Raw genomic sequence first — 18,921 nt, forward strand, 5'->3', positions numbered from 1 at the left:
TCTCAATGCTAATGCCAGCAGCCAGCCCCTTGGCACACGCTCAGGGCATGGCAGCGCCCCAGGATGGCCAACACACACTGGCTACCTGTTCCCAGCTGACACACACCAGCTCCCTGCTCCTGCACCTGTGCCTCAGGGAGCCCCGGGCTCTCGGCAGCTGGAGCAGACAGGTCCGGGGTCACGATGGTGCAGAGGAGCAGGGTTTATTAGTCCTCTTTGCACAACACTGTATGAAGAAATATCAGGGGCACAACTGGGTGAGTAAGAACCATGCTTATTAATACTCACCAATGCAAAACACAGTCTCTGGGGGCTTTAGAAAGTTAAAATACGGTGGATGACATCAGCAGATTCAAAAAGCACTTAAAGGCGTACTGTGCAGCTCATCACCTTTCCCTTTAGTGTAAAATATGTGCTGATGCTGAGAGATATGTCATTCACCACTTGCATTTTGTGACCTAACGTGAAGACCCAGTGCAGTCCCTTTGTTTTGACAAAGTGCTTGGAACTTTCCAGGGAAGCCTGCTTAGTTTCATTTACAACCGTCACTAAAGTGCCAATCCTTAAAAACGAATTCTAAAGGCTTCTGCTCTCTGCTGTGGATTAGCTGGGCTCCTACAGGACAGACCAGTTTATTTACCATGGGAAGGAGCACAAGTTCCAACTCCTGTCCCCAGCACTGGGTGCAGACCTGCTGCTGCAGATTGGGTGGTTTGGGGTGTGCAGAAGCTGCATGTTCAAACACGCACTGTCTTTGCTGGCAGCCTTCACATTCTTTCACCGTGCACTGTGTTAGTCCAGTCAGGACACTTCTTATCCACTACAGAATTATGAGATGATTTTTTTCCTTCTTGTTCCTGAACTTCTCAGTTCCTGTGAGTAACTACAGTTGTTGACTTTAAACTTCAGAAGTTCTTTACGAGTAAGCGAAGCTGGAAAAAAATTCCCTGTGTATTCATCCACCAGTGACACACACCGCAGTGGCACTGGACTATCTGGAGCTCTAATCACACCGTGACATCTGCTGAAATCAAAGGGTCAGCTGTAGGGCACCTTCCCAGTACCCTTAATGGCACCTCCAGCAGCAAACGGGCAAGACCAATGCAATCTGTTCTGCCCAGTCCTGGCCCAGACACCATGATGCTGTAATGATTCATTTCACACAACTCATCTAAATCCTCACTTTCTCTTCCCACGTAAGAAAAACAGGTTTCTGTTGATAGATGTGGGTTAAGGTCATTTATCTGTTCCTTTTTAATTTACCGAAACTTGTGAGACTCACTACACCCTTTATTCTGAGGGAGTTAACCACATGCCCAGAGTTTTCTTTTTAGATGAATGCTTCAGTTTCGTTACGGTGCTCAGGAATGGAGCTCTCATCCCGTGTGCATTTCACCTGGAACTGGATGAGGAGGCTGGGCTCCCCCTGACCAGGGTGGGAGTTGTCTCTGCAGGGAAGAGAGACCTTTTTTGTTTTCTTTTTCACGCTCTGCAGTACGTAGAAGTCTATAACTGAGAAATACAGATTTCATTTTGAACAATGATCTGTGTTTAAAAGAACCAGTGCTTCTTCTTCATGACTTTGTTCGACAACAAATACCAGGTGTTCTTCCCATGGTAACTCACCTTTCTTAAACAACAGAAAGAGTTCACTGGAAAGGACACCTGAGGCCAAAAGCTTTTGTTTTCCTGCCTCACAAATAAGAAATGATTTTTTTACAAAGAGTATGTATATCCTAAATATAATTATTCTACTTGATACAATCATATATAATAAACCACAATATGCAATATATAAATATGTTAATATATATTGTATATAATTATTGTATGTAATTTATTTTTCTTCAGTGATACTTCCTAATCTGTCTGTAAACAACTCAGTCACAAAAAGGTTTATATATATGGTTTTTTTTTTCATTTAAAGGAAGGAAACTGCTCTGCCCCTGCCTTTTTACACCTAGCTCCTTGGTACCTATGTGATTGTATCTCTAATACAATTGTGTTCCAAAGCATTCATGGAAATATACTTTGCCACATACCCCCACCCCCCAAAAAAAAAGATTCGTAAGAATTCCAGGTCTTTCAAACCCAGGTCTTATTCGATTTATGTTTATATATAGATATATAAATATGTGTATATACACAGATATAAAAAAAAGTATATATAAAAATTAGTTCAAACTGTGATAACCTATAAAGATGAACAGTAGCTAAACTGATTTGATGCCATTCTATAGGGAGGGCTAGTAACGAAGCCCAACATGAACTCCAGTGTGTCTCCGACCAGGCAAGTGCAACTTGGTCTGTTTGAATTCCTCGTGGTGAAACAGTGCCCCCTGATGTCCTCTGAGCCTCCTGGGAACCAGAGCACTGCATCCTCCCAGACATTCTTGAATTAATTGTTCAGCTGTCTAAAAGATGCAGTTACTAATGAGCGGAGTTGAGAACCAGTTACATCCTCTGTATCACACAGAGGATTCATTCAGGCAAAGTTCTGTTTCCTTGCTGTCACGGTGCTCAGGCAGCAGCCTCTCCATGTTCATATTTCTCTATGATGTTTCTGAGTTGAATCCGTGAGTCATTCCCGTCCCAACAACCCAGACTCCACTTGCAGAGTCCGGCAAGGACAGAAGAGTTGCTCTGCAGGCTCTGTCACGGCGTTTTCTTACAACTTTGGTTTTGACAGAGTCTGAGCTGAGGTTACGCAGCTGGTCTGTGTTGGAGCAGAGCCCTGGGTCCCAGGAGGTGGAGGCCGGACAGCAGGGGTTGGAGTCACCAGCCCTGCTGAGTAACTGGACAGCAACAGAGCTTTGGGAGAGAAAAGGAATAAATAAATTAATTGTTTACTGCTTCTTCGCAGAACCACCAGCTCAGAAAATATTTTAGAAAGATCAGAGCTGCAGGAGAAAAACCAAACAAACCTTGGAAAGCTCTGTGTGGATGAAGATCTGCATTGTGAGCCACTTTTCATTGATAAGGCAAGGAATACAACTAGGAAGGTGTAAAGAATGAGAATGCAGGCACTTCAAAGTTACCATTACATTTTATGTTTGGCAGCAAGGCAACAAAGGACAGAGCTTCATTTCCTAGTCTGTATGGTCTAGGGTTATGTGGCAGCTTCTGTAACTTGCCTGTTAGTTGTTTCCTACAGTTCTCAAATGAACGGTAATTAATTGAGGAGTGCTTTGAGTTTCTTAGATGAAAAGTATTATGCAAAAATAAAGAACAATCGAATGCCAGGTAACTCAGCCTGAACACAGAGGTGTATGAAGAGAGAACCTCAAGGAAACATGCTTTTGCCAAACCAGTTTATTTGGTTTGATCTCCACCTCGCATCCGAGTTTTCCTGATTGCAGCCTGTTCCATACAGACATGTTGTTTCAGCTGACGGGTTTTCTCTCTCTAGAGCCATGATCAGAAACTCAAAGTGATGCTTCCCTGAATATGCTCACTGTCTCAGAGCACCTAAATAAAGGTATCTAGCAAAGTAGCAATATAAGATGAGGAAGGTGTAAAAAGTCCTCTCTCCTCATTACCATAAGGAATGAGGCCAGTTACATGTTAATGGGCCTGTACAGGGGGAACAATGAAACTGGGGGTGTTTCTTGCCATCTCCCTAGAATAAATCTTAGCTCTTATAATGAAAGCCAACAATAAGATTCCATACTGAATCTTACTGGAGAAGGGAGCTTTTCGTTCTTGTTATTACATTTCAATAGAGTGCCTTAGACTAATCACATAATGCTACATGCATTCATTGCTTCTGTGGAAAAATAACAGCAGGGTAGTTTGCACCTGTATCTTTAAGGATCTTTAAAGTCTGATGTGGCTTCTCCCTCACATCTGCTTCACCTGGGTTTATGATCCTGGCATATGGTTTGAGGAAGCTTTTACAGTGGTGTTGGGCAGCTGAGGGACTGAACTTGAGTGGACTGTGAGAAGTTTTTGACTGGAAAGCTGCCCAGAAGAAAAGGACCTGGGGGTACTGGTTGACAGCAGCTGAACATGAGCCAGCAGTGGCCCAGGTGGCCAGGAGGGCCAAGAGCATCCTGGCTTGTATCGAAAGTGGTGTGTCCAATGGAAGTAGAGAAAGGCGTCGTCCCTTGTACTTGGCACTGATGAGGCCACACCTTGAATCCTGGGTTCATTTTTGGGTCCCTCACTACAAGAAAGGCATTGAGGGGCTGGAGTGTGTCTGGAGAAGGGGAATGGAGCTGGAGAAGAGTCTGGAACCCAGGGGTTCTTGGAGCAGCCGAGGGACTTGGAGCTATTTAGCCTGGAGAAGAGGAGGCTGAGGGGAGACCTCATTGCTCTATTCAGGTCCCAGAAAGGAGGTTGGAGTGAGGTGGGTGTTGGTCTCTTCTCCCAAGTAAGAAGTGATAAGGTGAGAGGAATTGTCCTTAAGTTGCATCAGGGAAGGTTTGGATTGGATATTGGGAAAGTTCTTCACCAAAAGAGTGGTGAATCACTGGAAGAGGCTGCCAAGGGCAGTGGTGGAGTCTCCATCCCTGGAAGGGTTAAAAAAAAACTCACAGATGTGGCACTTTGGGACATGGCTTAGTAGGCAAGGTGGAGTTAGGCTGACAGTCTGGATGAGCTTAGAGGTCTTTTCCAACCTTAATGTGTGTGTGATTCTATTACAGTCTTTGGTAGAGGTAGTCACTGCTGAACACACAGTCACACCACCCCGTTCCCCTCAGGCCAGGTGACGTGGGAGAAGCAGGATAGTGGTGCAGAGACGTGTCCTGGTGCCAGCCTGGCCCCAGTTAGCAGCTGCACTGGTGCTGAAGCGATGGTGGGAGGAGCTGCATACCCAGTGCTCCACGGACACCGTTAGGGATCGAGGCACCATGTCACAGTTTAGTCCTGACTGGCTAATTTTAACCGCTCAAACCATGCCGTTGGGTTCTCAGTTCTCTCCCACCCCCACCAGGGAAATGGGGAAAGGAAAATGATACAACAAGGGGGAAAGGACTCAAGCCACACCAGGGGAGGTTTAGATGGGACATTAGGAAAAAAAATTCCACAGAAAGGGTCATCAGGCACTGGCAGAGGCTGGCCAGGGAGGTTGTTGAGTCCCATCCCTGGAGGTATTTAAAAGATGGGTAGATGAGGTGCTTAAGGATATAGTTTAGTGGCAGATAAGTACGGTTAGACTTGAGGACCTCAGGGGTCTTTTCCAGCCTGGTGATTCTATGATTCTATGAGAGGAATGAGACTAGAGAGTTGGAAACTAAAACTACTGCTTTTAATGAAATGGTGATAGCAAGAATAATAATAATGATGAAAATCAGAAAGCAATAAAATATATACAAATCTGTAAGGTCACGCCCCATCCCCTGATGACTTTACATCACCACAAACACTGCAGAGCAGACACGAGGGAATGGGTCCGTGCCGAGGAGGGAGCTGAGCTTGGGAGCTGCCTTCAGGAACGCACAGATCTGGGATCAGGAGTAATGGACACACAAGGTCCTCACTGGATGTCGATCATTGCAGGAGAGAGATGAGACCCTCATGATCTCTCATTTTTGTACTGAGTATGGTGTAAATGGGGTGGAATACTCTGTTGGTCAGCTCAAGTATGGCCTTGGTTACCATCGGAATAAGGATAAGCACTGGACTTTGTGCATACCGATGCTCTGTGTTATCATTTTTAGGAACAACACTGCCCCAAAACCATGCAGTTGGTATGCAGAGAATTACTTAGAGCAACTGAGTCACAAAACTGAGTCTAATTGACCTCAAACCACAGCACCATGGAAAACACAGAAGAGAGCCGTTCTGTGACATCCAGCAAAGCCTGGCGGCTGAGCAAACACTCAAAAAAGCTTGGGCAGTAGCATGGGCAAAAGCTTGCAGCAGCAGTGTGTTAACTGTAAGAGAAAGGTTTATTCCTTCTCGCTCTTCTGAGGTGATACAAAAAAACCCAAACCAAGTATGGGGAGGTGTAGAGGCAGGGGTAATTGCATTTGGCAAAAGAATGTGAATTTCTGCTGGTTTTGGAGTCTTCTCTTCTTCTTCCCTTCCAGTTTACCTGGCAGGACTTCAAATTGAAGCTGAAAAGCTCTCATTTCACAGCTGTCACTGTGCAGTTCGGTGCACACCGATGCCCTCTGTTATCACACTTAGGAGCAGCACTGTCCCAAAACCGTGCAGCTGGCTTGCAGAGAATGGAGTTACTTAGAACAACCGAGTCCCCAAACTGACTGTAATTTAGCTCAAACCACATCACCCCTCAACTCCGGCCAGGAGCTTCGGGGGGCGCCTCCCCCGCCCCCTGTCCCGCTCCTATCAGCCGGCGGCCCCGCGCCCGCGCAGCGCCCCCCGGCGGCACGAGGGGGTGCGGGGGAGGCGGGAGCGAGCCGCGCGCGCCCATCGGCTGAGGCGGGAGCGTCCCGCGCGCGCCCATCGGCTGAGGCGGGAGCGTCCCGCGCGCGCCCACTGGCTGAGGCGGGAGCGTCCCGCGCGCGCCCATTGGCTGAGGCGGGAGCGTCCCGCGCGCGGGCAGGGGCTGAGGCGGCGCCGTTCCGGGGGTCCCGGTGTGCCCGCACCTTCCCGGGGCTCGGGGCTCTCCCAGCTCTGCCTCCGGGAACATAACCCCGTCCCCGTGTGAGGGGCTTGTCATCGTGTGTGGGCTCGAGCCCCCCCAGGACTCTGCGGTGGCGCCCGCTGAGGGAGTCAGCGCTCGCTCCTGCTAAAAAACCCCTTTCCTCGCGTCCTCTGTGGAGTCTGCTTGGTTATTAGGTTGTTGGGTTTTTTGGGTTTTTTTTTTGCAGTTGTAGACGCCTAAGGTTTGTTCCCTTGGGCATGTGCAGCCAGTGCGGAGCGCTGACTTGGGCAGCGCTCGGTGTCCCTGCGGGCTAGGAGAAGCCCTGAGGAGAAGGGCTTGAGGGCTGGGGGTGAGAAGCTCCACAGGAGCCGGCAGTGGGCGCTCGCAGCCCAGAAAACCAACCGTATCTTGTCCTGCAAGGGGATTCTGACCCTCTGCTTCGCTCTGGTGAGACCTCACCTGGAGCTCTGCGTTCAGGTCTGGAGTCCTCAATGCAGGAAGGACATGGAGCTGTTGGAGCAAAACCAAGGGAGGCGACGGAGATGATCCAAGGGTTGGAGCACCTCCCATCCGAGGACAGGCTGGGAGAGTTGGGGTTGTTCAGCCTGGAGAAGAGAAGGCTCTGGGGAGATCTTATTGTGGCCTTGCAATACTGAAAGGTGGCTTATACAAAAGATGGGGAAAACTTCTTATCAGGATGTCTAGCAATAGGACAAGTGGTAATGGTTTTAAACTAAATGAAGAGAAGTTTAGACTAGATATTAGTAAGAAATTGTTCGCGCTGAGGGTCGTGAGGCACTGGCACAGGTTGCCCAGAGGCAGTGTGGCTGCCCCATCCCTGGAGGTGTTCAGGGTCGGCTTGGATGGGGCCTTGAGCAGCCCAGTCTAGTGAGAGGTTTCCCTGCTATGGCAGGGGGTTGGAACTAGATGGGCATTAAGCTTTGTTCCAACCCAAACCCTTCTATGTTTCTATGATATGAGCTACTTGACAGATAAGTTTTTATTCCCAATGGCTATTACCAAATGTAAAAATTAAGAGCTCAAGATTTCAGTTTTAATGTCATACACCTTAATTATGGTTCTGTTGCATTAATTCTACCAGACTTCTTGAAAAGATACACCCTAACAGGTTGGAGGGGAAGAGTGGAGATGCTCTGATAGGTATTAGTAGGGCTGTGAGGATTGGAGCTGCTGTTGGCAAATTTTTCTGGAATTGATTTTTCTCTTTTTTCCAAATTTTGAATGGAAAAAGAAAGACTGAAGGTTGTTTGCACTGAAAAAGAGCTCTGTGAGATTAGAATTAAATTAAGAAATTGTGTAGATGACTTGAGGCACAAGACTTCAATAATTAGTGCTGATACAATTAATTTTTGGATCACCTGACATAAAAGCTCTATGAGTCACTTAATTGGAACAAAAGAAACAAAGAGAACTATTGCTAAAACTATTTGTGTGTCTAATTTCTTTTTTTTAGCAGGGCCTTTTAGTTATCAAAATGAGAGACAATCTGGTGTGCCAGACACCTCCCACTGTTACTGTGCATGTCAAATCGAGTGTGTCCAGATCACATCAGCAAAAACACCTGATGAGACTGAAGCGGCCTGCTTTTAAAGACCATGAAGAAAATGGTGAAAAAAAGGCTTCCAGTCGTAAATACAAATGTCCAAAGGGCCCATGTCTAGTTATTCAGCGTCAGGAAATGACAGCATTCTTTAAATTGTTTGGTAGGTTAGCAAGGACGGATATCGATGTGTGGGCTAAACGATAGAAAACTGTTAAGCAAGTCTGTTTTCTAAACTCTGTGATTTGGGGAGTGCTCTTTCTGTAGATACTGATGGCCATGTCTTTGTCTAAATGTATTTTGTTGTTATATTTTTGTGTATAAATATTTACTGCAGAATTTAACAAAGGGCTACCAAACAGATGAAAAGTATCTTTTTAAATTACAAATAGCAGCAGGGTGGTATGATACTTACCTTTCCTTTCTAATTTCTCTTATATTTCAACAGATACATGTAAAGCCACATGTATCTTGTTTTGCACTAGACTTGCAAAAGACTTCACTTTCAGTTTCATAAAGACATTATTTACTGCGGGGATAAACATTAAGGGGAAGAAGCAGTGTGGAAAGAACATCTGAGGGGCTGTAGCACCTCTTTTGCAGTGGTGTCTCTGTGGTGTAGGGTTTTTTAAATTTATTTAATTTAGTTGAGAGATTAAGCAGTGGTGGAAGATTACACTTGTCTTTTACTGAACCTGGAATACAGGAGTGAGTTGGAGAGTTTGCGGTAACACTGTGCTATTACGCATGCACAGACAGGGATGCACTGGCCACGGGCTACCAGGCAAGCAGTGCCTCGTGAAGGCTGTTGAGTAACCCAGGTGCAGAGGTCAGCGTCTGGCGCTCATCAGAAATAATGGTGTGCTGTTGGATGGAGCCACTCGCACAGGAAGGCGTTACACAAATACAAGAAATACTGGTTATTTGTCACCTTTGCTTGCTCTCACTGAGAAGGAATAAAACACTGTCAATAGATTCTCCACCTCACCTTTCTGGTATTACACTTTGTTGAGTTTGTCATGAAAAAGTTTTCATACCTAGAGTCTTTCTCCCGAGACTTTCTCTGTGCTTTACTCTTGTCTCTAGCTTCTTTCTTTTCATTTGGTTTAATAGGACCCTCTGTTATGTATTTACAAATACTTTCTAACACAAACACATTTGACATTTGAAATGCTACAGCTCCCTTCTGTTGCAGATGATGACCTAATCCAGGACTTCCTTTGGATGGACTGTTGCTGTAAGATCACAGACAAGGTGAGTGCGTTTCCCTTATGGAACAGAACACAGACTGAGTGAAAAATCTGCTCTCCATCACTTGTTGTAATGCCAGTACAGACCATAATTCTTTTTCTAATGCATTCGTATGGAAGCTTCACAAAACTCAATTTATGCTTTCCTTATTGGTTAAAATGACCAAAATATCTTACACAATTATAAAATCATTAAGGTTGGAAAAGACCTCTGAGCTCATCCAGTCCAACTATCAGCCCGACCCCACCATGCCTACTAAACCATGTCCCAAAGTGCCACATCTACACAACCTTTTAACCCCACCAGGGATGGAGACTCTACCAGTGCCCTGGGCAGCCTCTTCCAGTGCTTCACCACTCTTTCAGTGAAGGAATTTTTCCTTGGCACAAGATAGATGTGTGAAGCATTTTAGGAAATCATATATTGAACTAATACATTGATACATAATTGTGAATGTAACCTTTTCCATTTTACAACAGTATCTCCTGGCCATGACCTTTGTCTATTTCAAGAGGGCTAATTTCACCATAAATGAGCACACTAGAATCAATTTCTTTGTTGCTCTGTAAGTACTTTTAAATTCTCTGTCTGTATCAGGTTTTGTTAGCATAAACTTTGCATTATTTTATTTCTTTGTTTTTGCTGCTGGTAATTATGATAGACATGAGATTTTTTTAATGAGCGTGTAGCTGTTTGGGCTCTATGTGAAGTGTGGAAATATCCACATGCTGTATATAAACAGTGCAAATTCCATGTTCTTCCTCTGGTGACACATGTTTTACCATGATCTGCACCTTGGGAGTTACTTTTTATTTCTGTTAACATCACTTAAGTCGACCGTACAAACGTTGCTAGAGAATTTCTGAGAACTATTCTAAGCCATTCTAAAATATCTGGACTGTTAAACAGAGGAGCCATCAATAATCTGTCTTTCTCATGCCTATACAATTTCTCCATATTTGGCTAAACTTGCAGAGTGATCCAGCATTGTCTTCCATAGCGTTAGGTGCACAGCTGATCTTTTTCCAAGATAGTGCTACTCACGTGTGGAAGAGAGGTGCCCATTTCTCCTCCTGTAAATGGTGTTCTGGGTGCCATCCACTGGGCACAGAGGAGGAAGCATCCAACTCTGCTGAAGGGAGAAAAGCCAGGCCAGAAGAGTGAGAGGATTAGAAAAGGATAAAGGGTCTGCCGAGACTGGGACTAGGGGGAACACTGGGATTAGGGACAAGTGAGAAAATTGGGGAGGAGACCAAAAGTAATAATTTTTCCAGGAGTTTAGTATCACATGGATCCAGAGAAAGTAAATACATTCCTGTTGTCTAAGACGATCCAGAAGCAAAAGTAACATATAGTGAGGGAAGGGAGAAACATGGGCATTAATAAAATAATTTCAGATTTTCATTTATGCATGAAAACAGAGCTGCATTGAGCTGTTTGATGCTAATTTAATGTAAGCAACTTGATTTTCCAAGAATGGTTAAGATCCATGAAGTAGAAAATGTAAAGTTTAAGATTTCCTAAGGCAGTTTTAAGCTTTGTTGAGAGAATCAGTCAGAAACTGTTTATTTTACTGCAAGGATATCTTACCAGTTTGGAGAAAGCTGCCAGGATATGTCAGTTCTTGCATCCTGTGATTGAGGAGGCTCTAAGGTAAAGCAACTCTCAGAAGAGATGAAGTTTCTGTTTACTCAAAAGATAAGTATAGAACTTTCTGACTAAGACACTGCTGAGCAGGGAAGGCTGTATCTTGTTAGCAGCTTCTCTCACAATACAAGAAAAAAGAACTGCTTCAATATTATGTCTTTTAATGTTAGAAATTATACTAATACAGGGAGTGAGGATCAAATAACATTTATAGACACATGTCTGTGTTTGAAGGTACCTGGCAAATACAGTTGAAGAAGACGATGAAGAATCAAAGTACGACATATTCCCATGGGCTTTGGGAAAAGCCTGGAGGAAGCTCTTTCCTGATTTCTTAAAGCTAAGAGATCAGCTCTGGAGCAGAATTGACTACCGGGCTATTGTAAGCAGGCGCTGCTGTGAAGAGGTAGGGAGGGGTTTACTGTTGGTGGTGCCAAAACTACTGCAGCTAATAGCAGCTAACAATCTGGCTCTGTACAGATGGTTTCTTCCCTGCAGTGTGTAGACCAGCTCTGCAGAAGAAAAGATGCCGCTGAAACGTCATGGTCCACTTGTCCCCAGGAGTTTTGTTTTCTTCTGTATTTAAAATACATTGCTTGAAACTGTGTTTTTAAGATAAACTAGAGTTTTTGTTATTGCAGTACTGTCCAAAGTGAGGCGTGTATGGAGTAGAATATTTCTGCTTTATGAAAATATTTATATTTAAAATTCACCATCGGTTGTTTTACTTCAGTCACTTTAGGAATGATTCTGTGTGTGTTTGCTTTACAAGTTCTAAGTTTGTACAAAAGTAAAACCTTCAAGTAAGTCTCAGGACCTCAGGTGAAAGTTTAATCCCCTCAAAATGAATAATATAACTTCAGGTGGCTTTTTCAGGGCATGTTTTTAATAGTCTGCCATTAATGCAGTGTTACAACCTCTATTTTTCGAACATATTAGGAGGGAAACACTTTCCTCACTTTTCAGGTGGAATGTTGTCTATCTGGAAAAGTCCTGTCATGTTCTAAGAACATAGTGTTCACTACAGCTGGTAGAGAAGATCTCCTTTCCTCCAGAATCCCAGCTCTGGGGATGGGACCAAGGGCTTATGGGAAGGTACAAAGAATGGGAGTGTAGTACGTTTTTCCCAGCTTCCCATGGGCATCAGTTCCGTGGCACTGTGGTCAGTTCCCTGAAGTCCATGTTTGGTAGGCACCACCAGCTGCCCTCTTCAGTCCAGTACACAAAGCATAAGCTGGGGTTTGCGATCCCTGTGACTGAGGGACTGTTGATCCCTGTTGTTCCTACATCCACTTCACAGCTGGGTCATGTACTTGTGCCTGAAGCAGCACTGTCTGCCCAGACAGAAGCGAGGAGATAACAGCTGGTGCCTGTTCCATCTAAGCAGTGTTAGTTCTCTGGCATGCAGGGGTTGGGGCCTTTCTTTCCAGCTGTGTGTTTCCCGCTATTGCTATCATTTCTGATGCGGCAGTTGTTCTGATAGGTGATGGCCATTGCTCCAACACATTTTGTGTGGCAGCGGGAGCGGTCAGTGCACCACAGCGGAGCTGTCAGGAGCTACAATAATGGCACCACGCAGCTGCCCCGAGGTCCCAGTGCTACTCCTACAGACTGCCGGCTTTGTGGGAAGAAAGGAAGATTTGTACGACTGGGATTGTCATCATCATCTTCCTCCTCGTCTACTGCAACTTTGGAGATGATGGAATTACGTTCACCCCAGAAGTCGAAGGACACCCTGCTAAGTGATGAAATGCTTGTTGATTCTCCTTTTTATAATGCCAAAGGTACGGTTTGATACTGCAAGTGATTTTCTGTTACTTCAGGCAGCCGAGTCCATACCCACCCTTTAGAGTCCTGTGGGGACGGCTGTGTCCTTGGTGGGAGGAGGCACCATCTCTACATGCTAGCAGAGATTCCAGTCACAAACACAGCTACCTTGTCAGGGCTGTGTTTTCACTGCCACCAGTTCAGTTGTTTTCACATCGTCTTCTGACTTGCTTAAGTACAGCTGCTTTACGATTTGAGACTTTTCAGACTGCCTCCATCTGCTATGGTGGATTTTGGCCTGCGTTCCCGTCTATTGGGCATTTATTAGTATCTTTGTTTTATAAACTGAATTGAGAAACTGATTTTAGACACTTAGGCCTGGCTAGGAAAAACAGTAAAAAGACTGGGGTGCATCATGTGAATTAAGATTGTGTGTCTGTGTGCATATCAGAGCCCTCTTGGGGAGAGCCCTGTGCAGGCTGCTCTGTCACTGCCACCACTCCCGAGATGGTGTGAAATCACAATTCCCATCTCCCTTTAAGTGTATCACAGTTGGTGACAGTTTATGCAAGATTTAGCTTTAAGATTGGGGTATAAGTGGGAAACAAGACCAGAGTTTCCTGTGAAAAGAGTGCCAACAGCTGCTCTGGTTCTCCAGACAAACATAGCTTTAGCAAGAGATACAGTTCACTGTCAGTTGTGCTTAGGAAAGCTGTTTTAAGGAATGTACAGCCAGTAGTCGGTGGCCAGCAAAGGCTGAAACTGCCCCACTTGCCTTGCAAAGGGCAGACTCTGCTAAGTTGTTTTCTGACTGGATTTTCTCCCTTTTCCCAGCAGACTGCCGGAGCCTGGCCAGCAAAAGGAGACATGACAGCGCCCTGAGTCAAGACAAATCCATGGACTGGTTCACAAGCAATGAAGAGTGAAATACACCTGTGAGACAGAAACAGACACCGTGCTTTTCAGAACCGGCTGAGTCGCACTGCACACTACACCTGACTGATCATTAAAACACTTCCCTTTGAATAGCAAGTGGGATTCAGACTTTACGTGCAGTAGAAACCAAAGCAGTCATTGCTTAAAAGCGACACAACTTGGAAAACGAAGCAGCTCCTTGGTAACATGTTCTTTTATTCATTCATTTATTCGTTGTTGTACAATACTCAATTAGCAGCTAACACCTCAGCAGCATCAAGAAGGCAGTGGTCGAAACTTTCGCAGCTTGGTAAGGAATGCTAATTGAAAAACAAAACAAAACAAGTTGCTAATTTAAAAACAAAACAAGTTACTCAACACACAATTATTGATTTATTACTACAAGTTTTATGATTTCATGATATAGTAAGATGTTAAGAGCTCATATGAAAACTAGTCTTTTTGAAAATACAATATCCCTAAACATTTAAGATAAAGGAACATTTTCCAAGTGTCTCACCTGAATGAGTCTCCTGCCAGAATGCTGGCCGAGCGACGTAAGGCACCGAGCCACGTGTCCCAGCATCACCAGGCAAATATCCTGTGAGAGGGAAAGGTTTTCATTCTTCTAGCATTTCAAACACACAGGCAAAGCAGAATCACCAGTGCCAGGGGTTATTTGTCCTTGCGCTATTTCCATTTTCTTTGTGCATGTTAAAGTGCTACACTGTCACCCATCAGCACATCCAGGCACCTCTGCTCTGCCGTGGATTCTGCAAGTCTGTCCCAGTAGAGGAACCATTTCTGATTTGCCAGAACAGCATGATTACCAACAGCACACTGGCAATCTCTCTTCTGTAGAACCCTCATGCCCATCAGGGCTCTCGACAGCAGCAACAGGATGAGTGCAGGGCAGTGAATATTATTAGAAAACAGAAATGGGAGCCCAGTAGCAGCCATCTGTTATTTGCAGGTTGCCCTTTATTTTCTATTTGGTCTAGATTTTTAATAAGCTATTTCAGTAACTGTTAGTGTATCCTTTGTTCAAGCCTTGCAAGGCCCAGGCTATCCAAAGCTGTTCCTCACAAAAATCTCAGCCGGCCTAGAACATCACTTCCTCTTCCTACAGACTCTGCCTTCACCATGTCCTCGGATGAGTGACCCCGTTACTGCAGTGTGGTAATCAGCAGTAACGTTCTTACCATTGCGTTCACTGGCTTTAAGAACCCCTTCATCCTGAACGGGGATTTCTTCATACTCCGGTTGAGGTGGTTCTTCAGCATTCTCTGGAGTTTCTGTCCTTTGGCTGGATTTACTGTTCTTTATTTTTGCCGGGATGACCAGCCAGTTCCTGTGTGTTACCTCGATGATCTTCTCGCACACAAAAGGGAGCCTGCAGGTCCGTACTCTGTCTAAAAGGTCAATAACCTGCGTGATGCTTTGGAAGAAAGGCAAAGGGTAGAGCATTGTTTGGGAACTCACATCATACGCCATCAGTTCTACTGCCCCTGTCGCATCCTTTCCCTCTGAGGTTACAAAAGTCCTTCAGTTTTAGGGTAGCGGAGCCAGCAACCAGACCACGGAGTTGGGAACAAGACAGCTATTCTGAGGATGCTACTGAGTGCAGGCTTCTACTGGCCATTGCGAGAGCATCCCAAAGTAAAGGGCAGAGGTTCAGCCACATATAATTTATACTGAGTGCAACTACCTAAAAAACATTACATATTGAGGGGGAAAATTTGTTATGCATCTACAACGTATGCCCAGCACGACTGAAAAAGTGTTTGGCTCTGTAGCAACATTAGGTGACACTGAATAAATGTACCAGAGCGAGCACATACTTTGCCAGATAGACAGCGCAGACACCGCCCGGCTTCAGGCTGGGCTGCACCACGGGCAGCGCGCTCTGAGGGCTGAGCATGTCCAGGACCACCTGCAAGACAGAGACACGGGGGTTTGCCCAATAAGTATTAACATCACCATCAATCTTTTCCGTAACAACAACGCCTGAAAAATACATGGAAGGTGAATGCATACACCAGTGGTATGTGATCACAAAACAGTTCTGCTGCTGCTTCTCAAAATTCTAGAGAGGCTGGAGCTCCACGCACTCACAACACAAAGTCCTGCTGCTTCCAGGTGCATTTCCACTCAACCAGCACATACAGTTTCATCAATGTAAATGTCATTAACTTCTATCCTGGTGACATCAACCAACACTTCTGGATGATTGCATTTGCTAGCACCTTTGGATGTCTAGTTTTTATGTTAGACAAAATTAACGTCCAAGTGCATCCTTAACACAAAATCAGCTGCAGTCTCCATGTCTGACTGGCTGTTTGGTTCAAGATGTAGAAATGTGGGTCTTTGGCCACTTATCTGTCTGCTGCTGGAAAACAATTCCAACAGTACAACAATGGGGCAGGCGACAGCTGATCCTTCCTGCAGATGGTTACTTCTGCAGGTTTAAAAATGATAGGTTGATGCTATAGGTTTTATCTCTTTTCTCAAACTTTAACACAATTGTCGTTTGTTTGAAGCATTCATCTAAGCATTCCGTGAGCTTCATGCGAAGGGTAGCTCACACCTGGCTATTTTCCCTTTACAAAATCTGGATAGAAAAACAGGCCAAGAGAGCCAGAGCATTCCTTACTCTGACTTCTGCTTTGTTACATTGTGTGTTCTACATGGCTGATAGCAAAGTGTTCATGTCTTTGTTTTCAATAAGCTTATGTATTTTTCTAAAATGTGATGTTTTTCAATGTGTGTCTTAGATACAAAACTACCCGCTTCTCCAAAGTACAAGAAAGTCTGTTTGTTTTTGTCTAGACAAGAGCAGTGACTGTAACATTTCTATGCTGTGGCCACGTGGCACTTTTCATTTGGGAACCTGTAACCAAAACCTTGGGAACACTTGTAATCTGACAAAATAATCACTACGTTTCTTTCACAGCTGACGATCTGGCTGGTTTTAATCCTGCTAAGCTAGAGATGGGAATCCCACCAGGACTGTGAGCACCAGAGGTTTTAGTTCATGCAGAAAAGATACAAGTGCAATGGGGGAACTTTTTGGACTTACTGCATCAAGTGTGACCCGTTTCATATCCTCAGCCACTGCCGAGATGTCCTTCAGAATGAACTCCACGTTATCAGGCCACTCTTCCCTATGCCCTATGGCCCACGCAGCACGCCAGTGGCTGTAGTTCTTCTTGGCTAAGTTATGGTGATCGTCTCTGACTTCGTAACTCAGAACACGTCCTGTGGGCCCAACTGAAACCAAACAGAAGACACCAGACCTCCTGAAATACAGAATTTAGAAGAAAGTAGCATAGTAAATATCAGAAATGCACCTTGACATCTCAACTTCACCTTAGGAAATAGTTACATATGAAACCATCGATTACTGTTAATTTTCTCTTCACATTTAAACAAACAAATGCAGGTGAAGTGCTGGATCAGTTCTGGTACAGCCATAGTTTTCCTTTAAGTCAGTGAGCTGTACACAGACACGTGAACTGCAGCAAAACTTTTAAGAACCAACATATTGAAAACTGCGTTCAGGTCTGGGCCCCTCACCACAAGAAGGATGCTGAGGCTCTGGAGCGAGTCCAGAGAAGAGCAAGGAAGCTGGTGAGGGGGCTGGAGAACAGGCCTTATGAGGAGCAGCTGAGAGAGCTGGGGGTGTTTAGCCTGGAGAAGAGGAGGCTGAGGGGAGACCTCATTACTCTCTATAACTACCTGAAAGGAGGTTGTGGAGAGGAGGGAGCTGGCCTCTTCTCCCAAGTGACAGAGGACCGGATGAGAGGAAATGGCCTCAAGCTCTGCCAGGGGAGGTTTAGGCTGGACATTAGGAAAAAATTTTTCATGGAAAGGGTCATTGGGCACTGGCAGAGGCTGCCCAGGGAGGTGGTTGAATCACTTTCCTTGGAGGTGTTTAAGGGATGGGTGGACGAGGTGCTGAGGGATATGATTTAGTGTTTGATAGGAATAGTTGGACTTGGTGATCCAGTGGGTCTTTTCCAACCTGGTGATTCTATGATTCTATTATTTGGCCAAAAGAAAGGTGACGCACGATAAGGAAACCACGCTGCTTCTATTTTCTAAAACCAAGTTCTCACCTGCTCTTGACAAAAACAAGCTCAGCGCACCAGACCCGCTGCCGGTTTCCAGCACGGTGTCTCCTGGGTGGATATCCATCATTGTTAACAGAGCACTTATATCCTGGCAAGGGAGAGAAACATGGCATGTCGCTCATCTTGGGAACCAGGGGTGAGACCCAGGCAGTGTCATCCCCGTCACCAGCCAGCACAGTGAGCAGCTGGTACCTTGGGGTAGGCGATGGTGGGTCCCCGCGGCATCAGTAGCACGTACTCCTCCAGCGAGGGCCGCCGCAGCAGCAGCCGCGCCCCGGCCGAGGTGACCAGCACCTGCCCGGGCACCTGCCCGATGATCTTGTGGTGCGGCAGGAGGCCACCAGGGCCGGCCAACACCGAGCCCACCGCCAGGCGACACAACAGCTTCAGCGTCGTGTTGTGCTTCCTCCGCATCTCCGCCAGCGCCAATTCCCCGGCACGGAAAACACCGGGATGCGCTCCCACCGCCTCAGGAGGCGCCTCGGGGCGAGCCTGAAGGGGAAACTTAGGGGCCTCCTTCACCTCAGGCAACGCCCAGGGGGTGCCCTCTGGGGGAGTCTGAGGGGTGGCCACCTCAGAAGGGAGCCAAGGGGCCTCTTTCACCTCAGAAGGGAGCCAAGGGGCCTCTTTCGCCTCAGGAGGGAGCCAAGGGGCCTCTTTCGCCTCAGGAGGGAGCCAAGGGGCCTCTTTCGCCTCAGGAGGGAGCCAAGGGGCCTCTTTCGCCTCAGGAGGGAGCCAAGGGGCCTCTTTCGCCTCAGGAGGGAGCCAAGGGGCCCCCTTTGCCTCAAGGGGAACCCGAGGAGCCCCCTTCTCCTCCGAGGAAACCCCTTCGATGGGAACCCGAGGCGCCTTTTCTTCGTCCTCCGGCGGCGACAGCAGCCGCTTCACCCTCTCCAGCGGCGACAGCGACGCCTCCCACGCCCTCCTGCGGGGCGGCCTCCCACTGCAGGACGAGAAGGCGGCGGCGGAGGCTCCGGGCCGCAACGCGCTCCAAACCCGCATGGCTGGGGCCGCGGCGCCATTCGCTCCCGGCCTCGGCGCACGCTGATGACGTCACGCGGCGCCGTTCACCCAGGGGACCGCGCTCATTG

General features: G+C 46.3%; 2 protein-coding genes across 6 annotated transcripts; one reads left to right on the plus strand and one right to left on the minus strand.

The window, feature by feature from the left end:
• The first annotated feature begins 6,649 nt into the window (after positions 1–6,649).
• Positions 6,650–13,734, plus strand: SPDYA (speedy/RINGO cell cycle regulator family member A). Of its 4 annotated transcripts, none has more exons than XM_069850454.1 (7): positions 6,650–6,742; positions 8,031–8,280; positions 9,313–9,371; positions 9,848–9,933; positions 11,250–11,421; positions 12,499–12,799; positions 13,620–13,734. In XM_069850454.1, the coding sequence occupies exons 2-7, from the start codon at positions 8,052–8,054 to the stop codon at positions 13,706–13,708; spliced, it is 936 nt and encodes a 311-aa protein (XP_069706555.1). In that variant the 5' UTR covers positions 6,650–6,742; positions 8,031–8,051; the 3' UTR covers positions 13,709–13,734. The 4 variants fall into 4 exon arrangements, with proteins under 4 accessions (XP_069706555.1, XP_069706552.1, XP_069706553.1 ...); XM_069850451.1 differs by having other exon boundaries at positions 13,617–13,728; XM_069850452.1 differs by having other exon boundaries at positions 8,034–8,280; positions 13,617–13,728.
• A 159-nt stretch (positions 13,735–13,893) lies between these two features.
• TRMT61B (tRNA methyltransferase 61B) lies at positions 13,894–18,872 on the minus strand. Of its 2 annotated transcripts, XM_069850448.1 has the most exons (7): positions 18,023–18,872; positions 17,816–17,918; positions 16,777–16,967; positions 15,539–15,630; positions 14,900–15,135; positions 14,218–14,298; positions 13,894–14,017 (listed from the first exon to the last, which is right to left on the minus strand). In XM_069850448.1, the coding sequence occupies exons 1-7, from the start codon at positions 18,830–18,832 to the stop codon at positions 13,974–13,976; spliced, it is 1,557 nt and encodes a 518-aa protein (XP_069706549.1). In that variant the 5' UTR covers positions 18,833–18,872; the 3' UTR covers positions 13,894–13,973. The 2 variants fall into 2 exon arrangements, with proteins under 2 accessions (XP_069706549.1, XP_069706550.1); XM_069850449.1 differs by lacking the exons at positions 13,894–14,017; positions 14,218–14,298 and having other exon boundaries at positions 14,900–15,109.
• Between the last annotated feature and the right edge of the window lie 49 nt (positions 18,873–18,921).

The sequence above is a fragment of the Phaenicophaeus curvirostris genome, chromosome 2 (genome assembly GCF_032191515.1).
Source record: "Phaenicophaeus curvirostris isolate KB17595 chromosome 2, BPBGC_Pcur_1.0, whole genome shotgun sequence".
Lineage (NCBI taxonomy): Eukaryota > Metazoa > Chordata > Aves > Cuculiformes > Cuculidae > Phaenicophaeus > Phaenicophaeus curvirostris.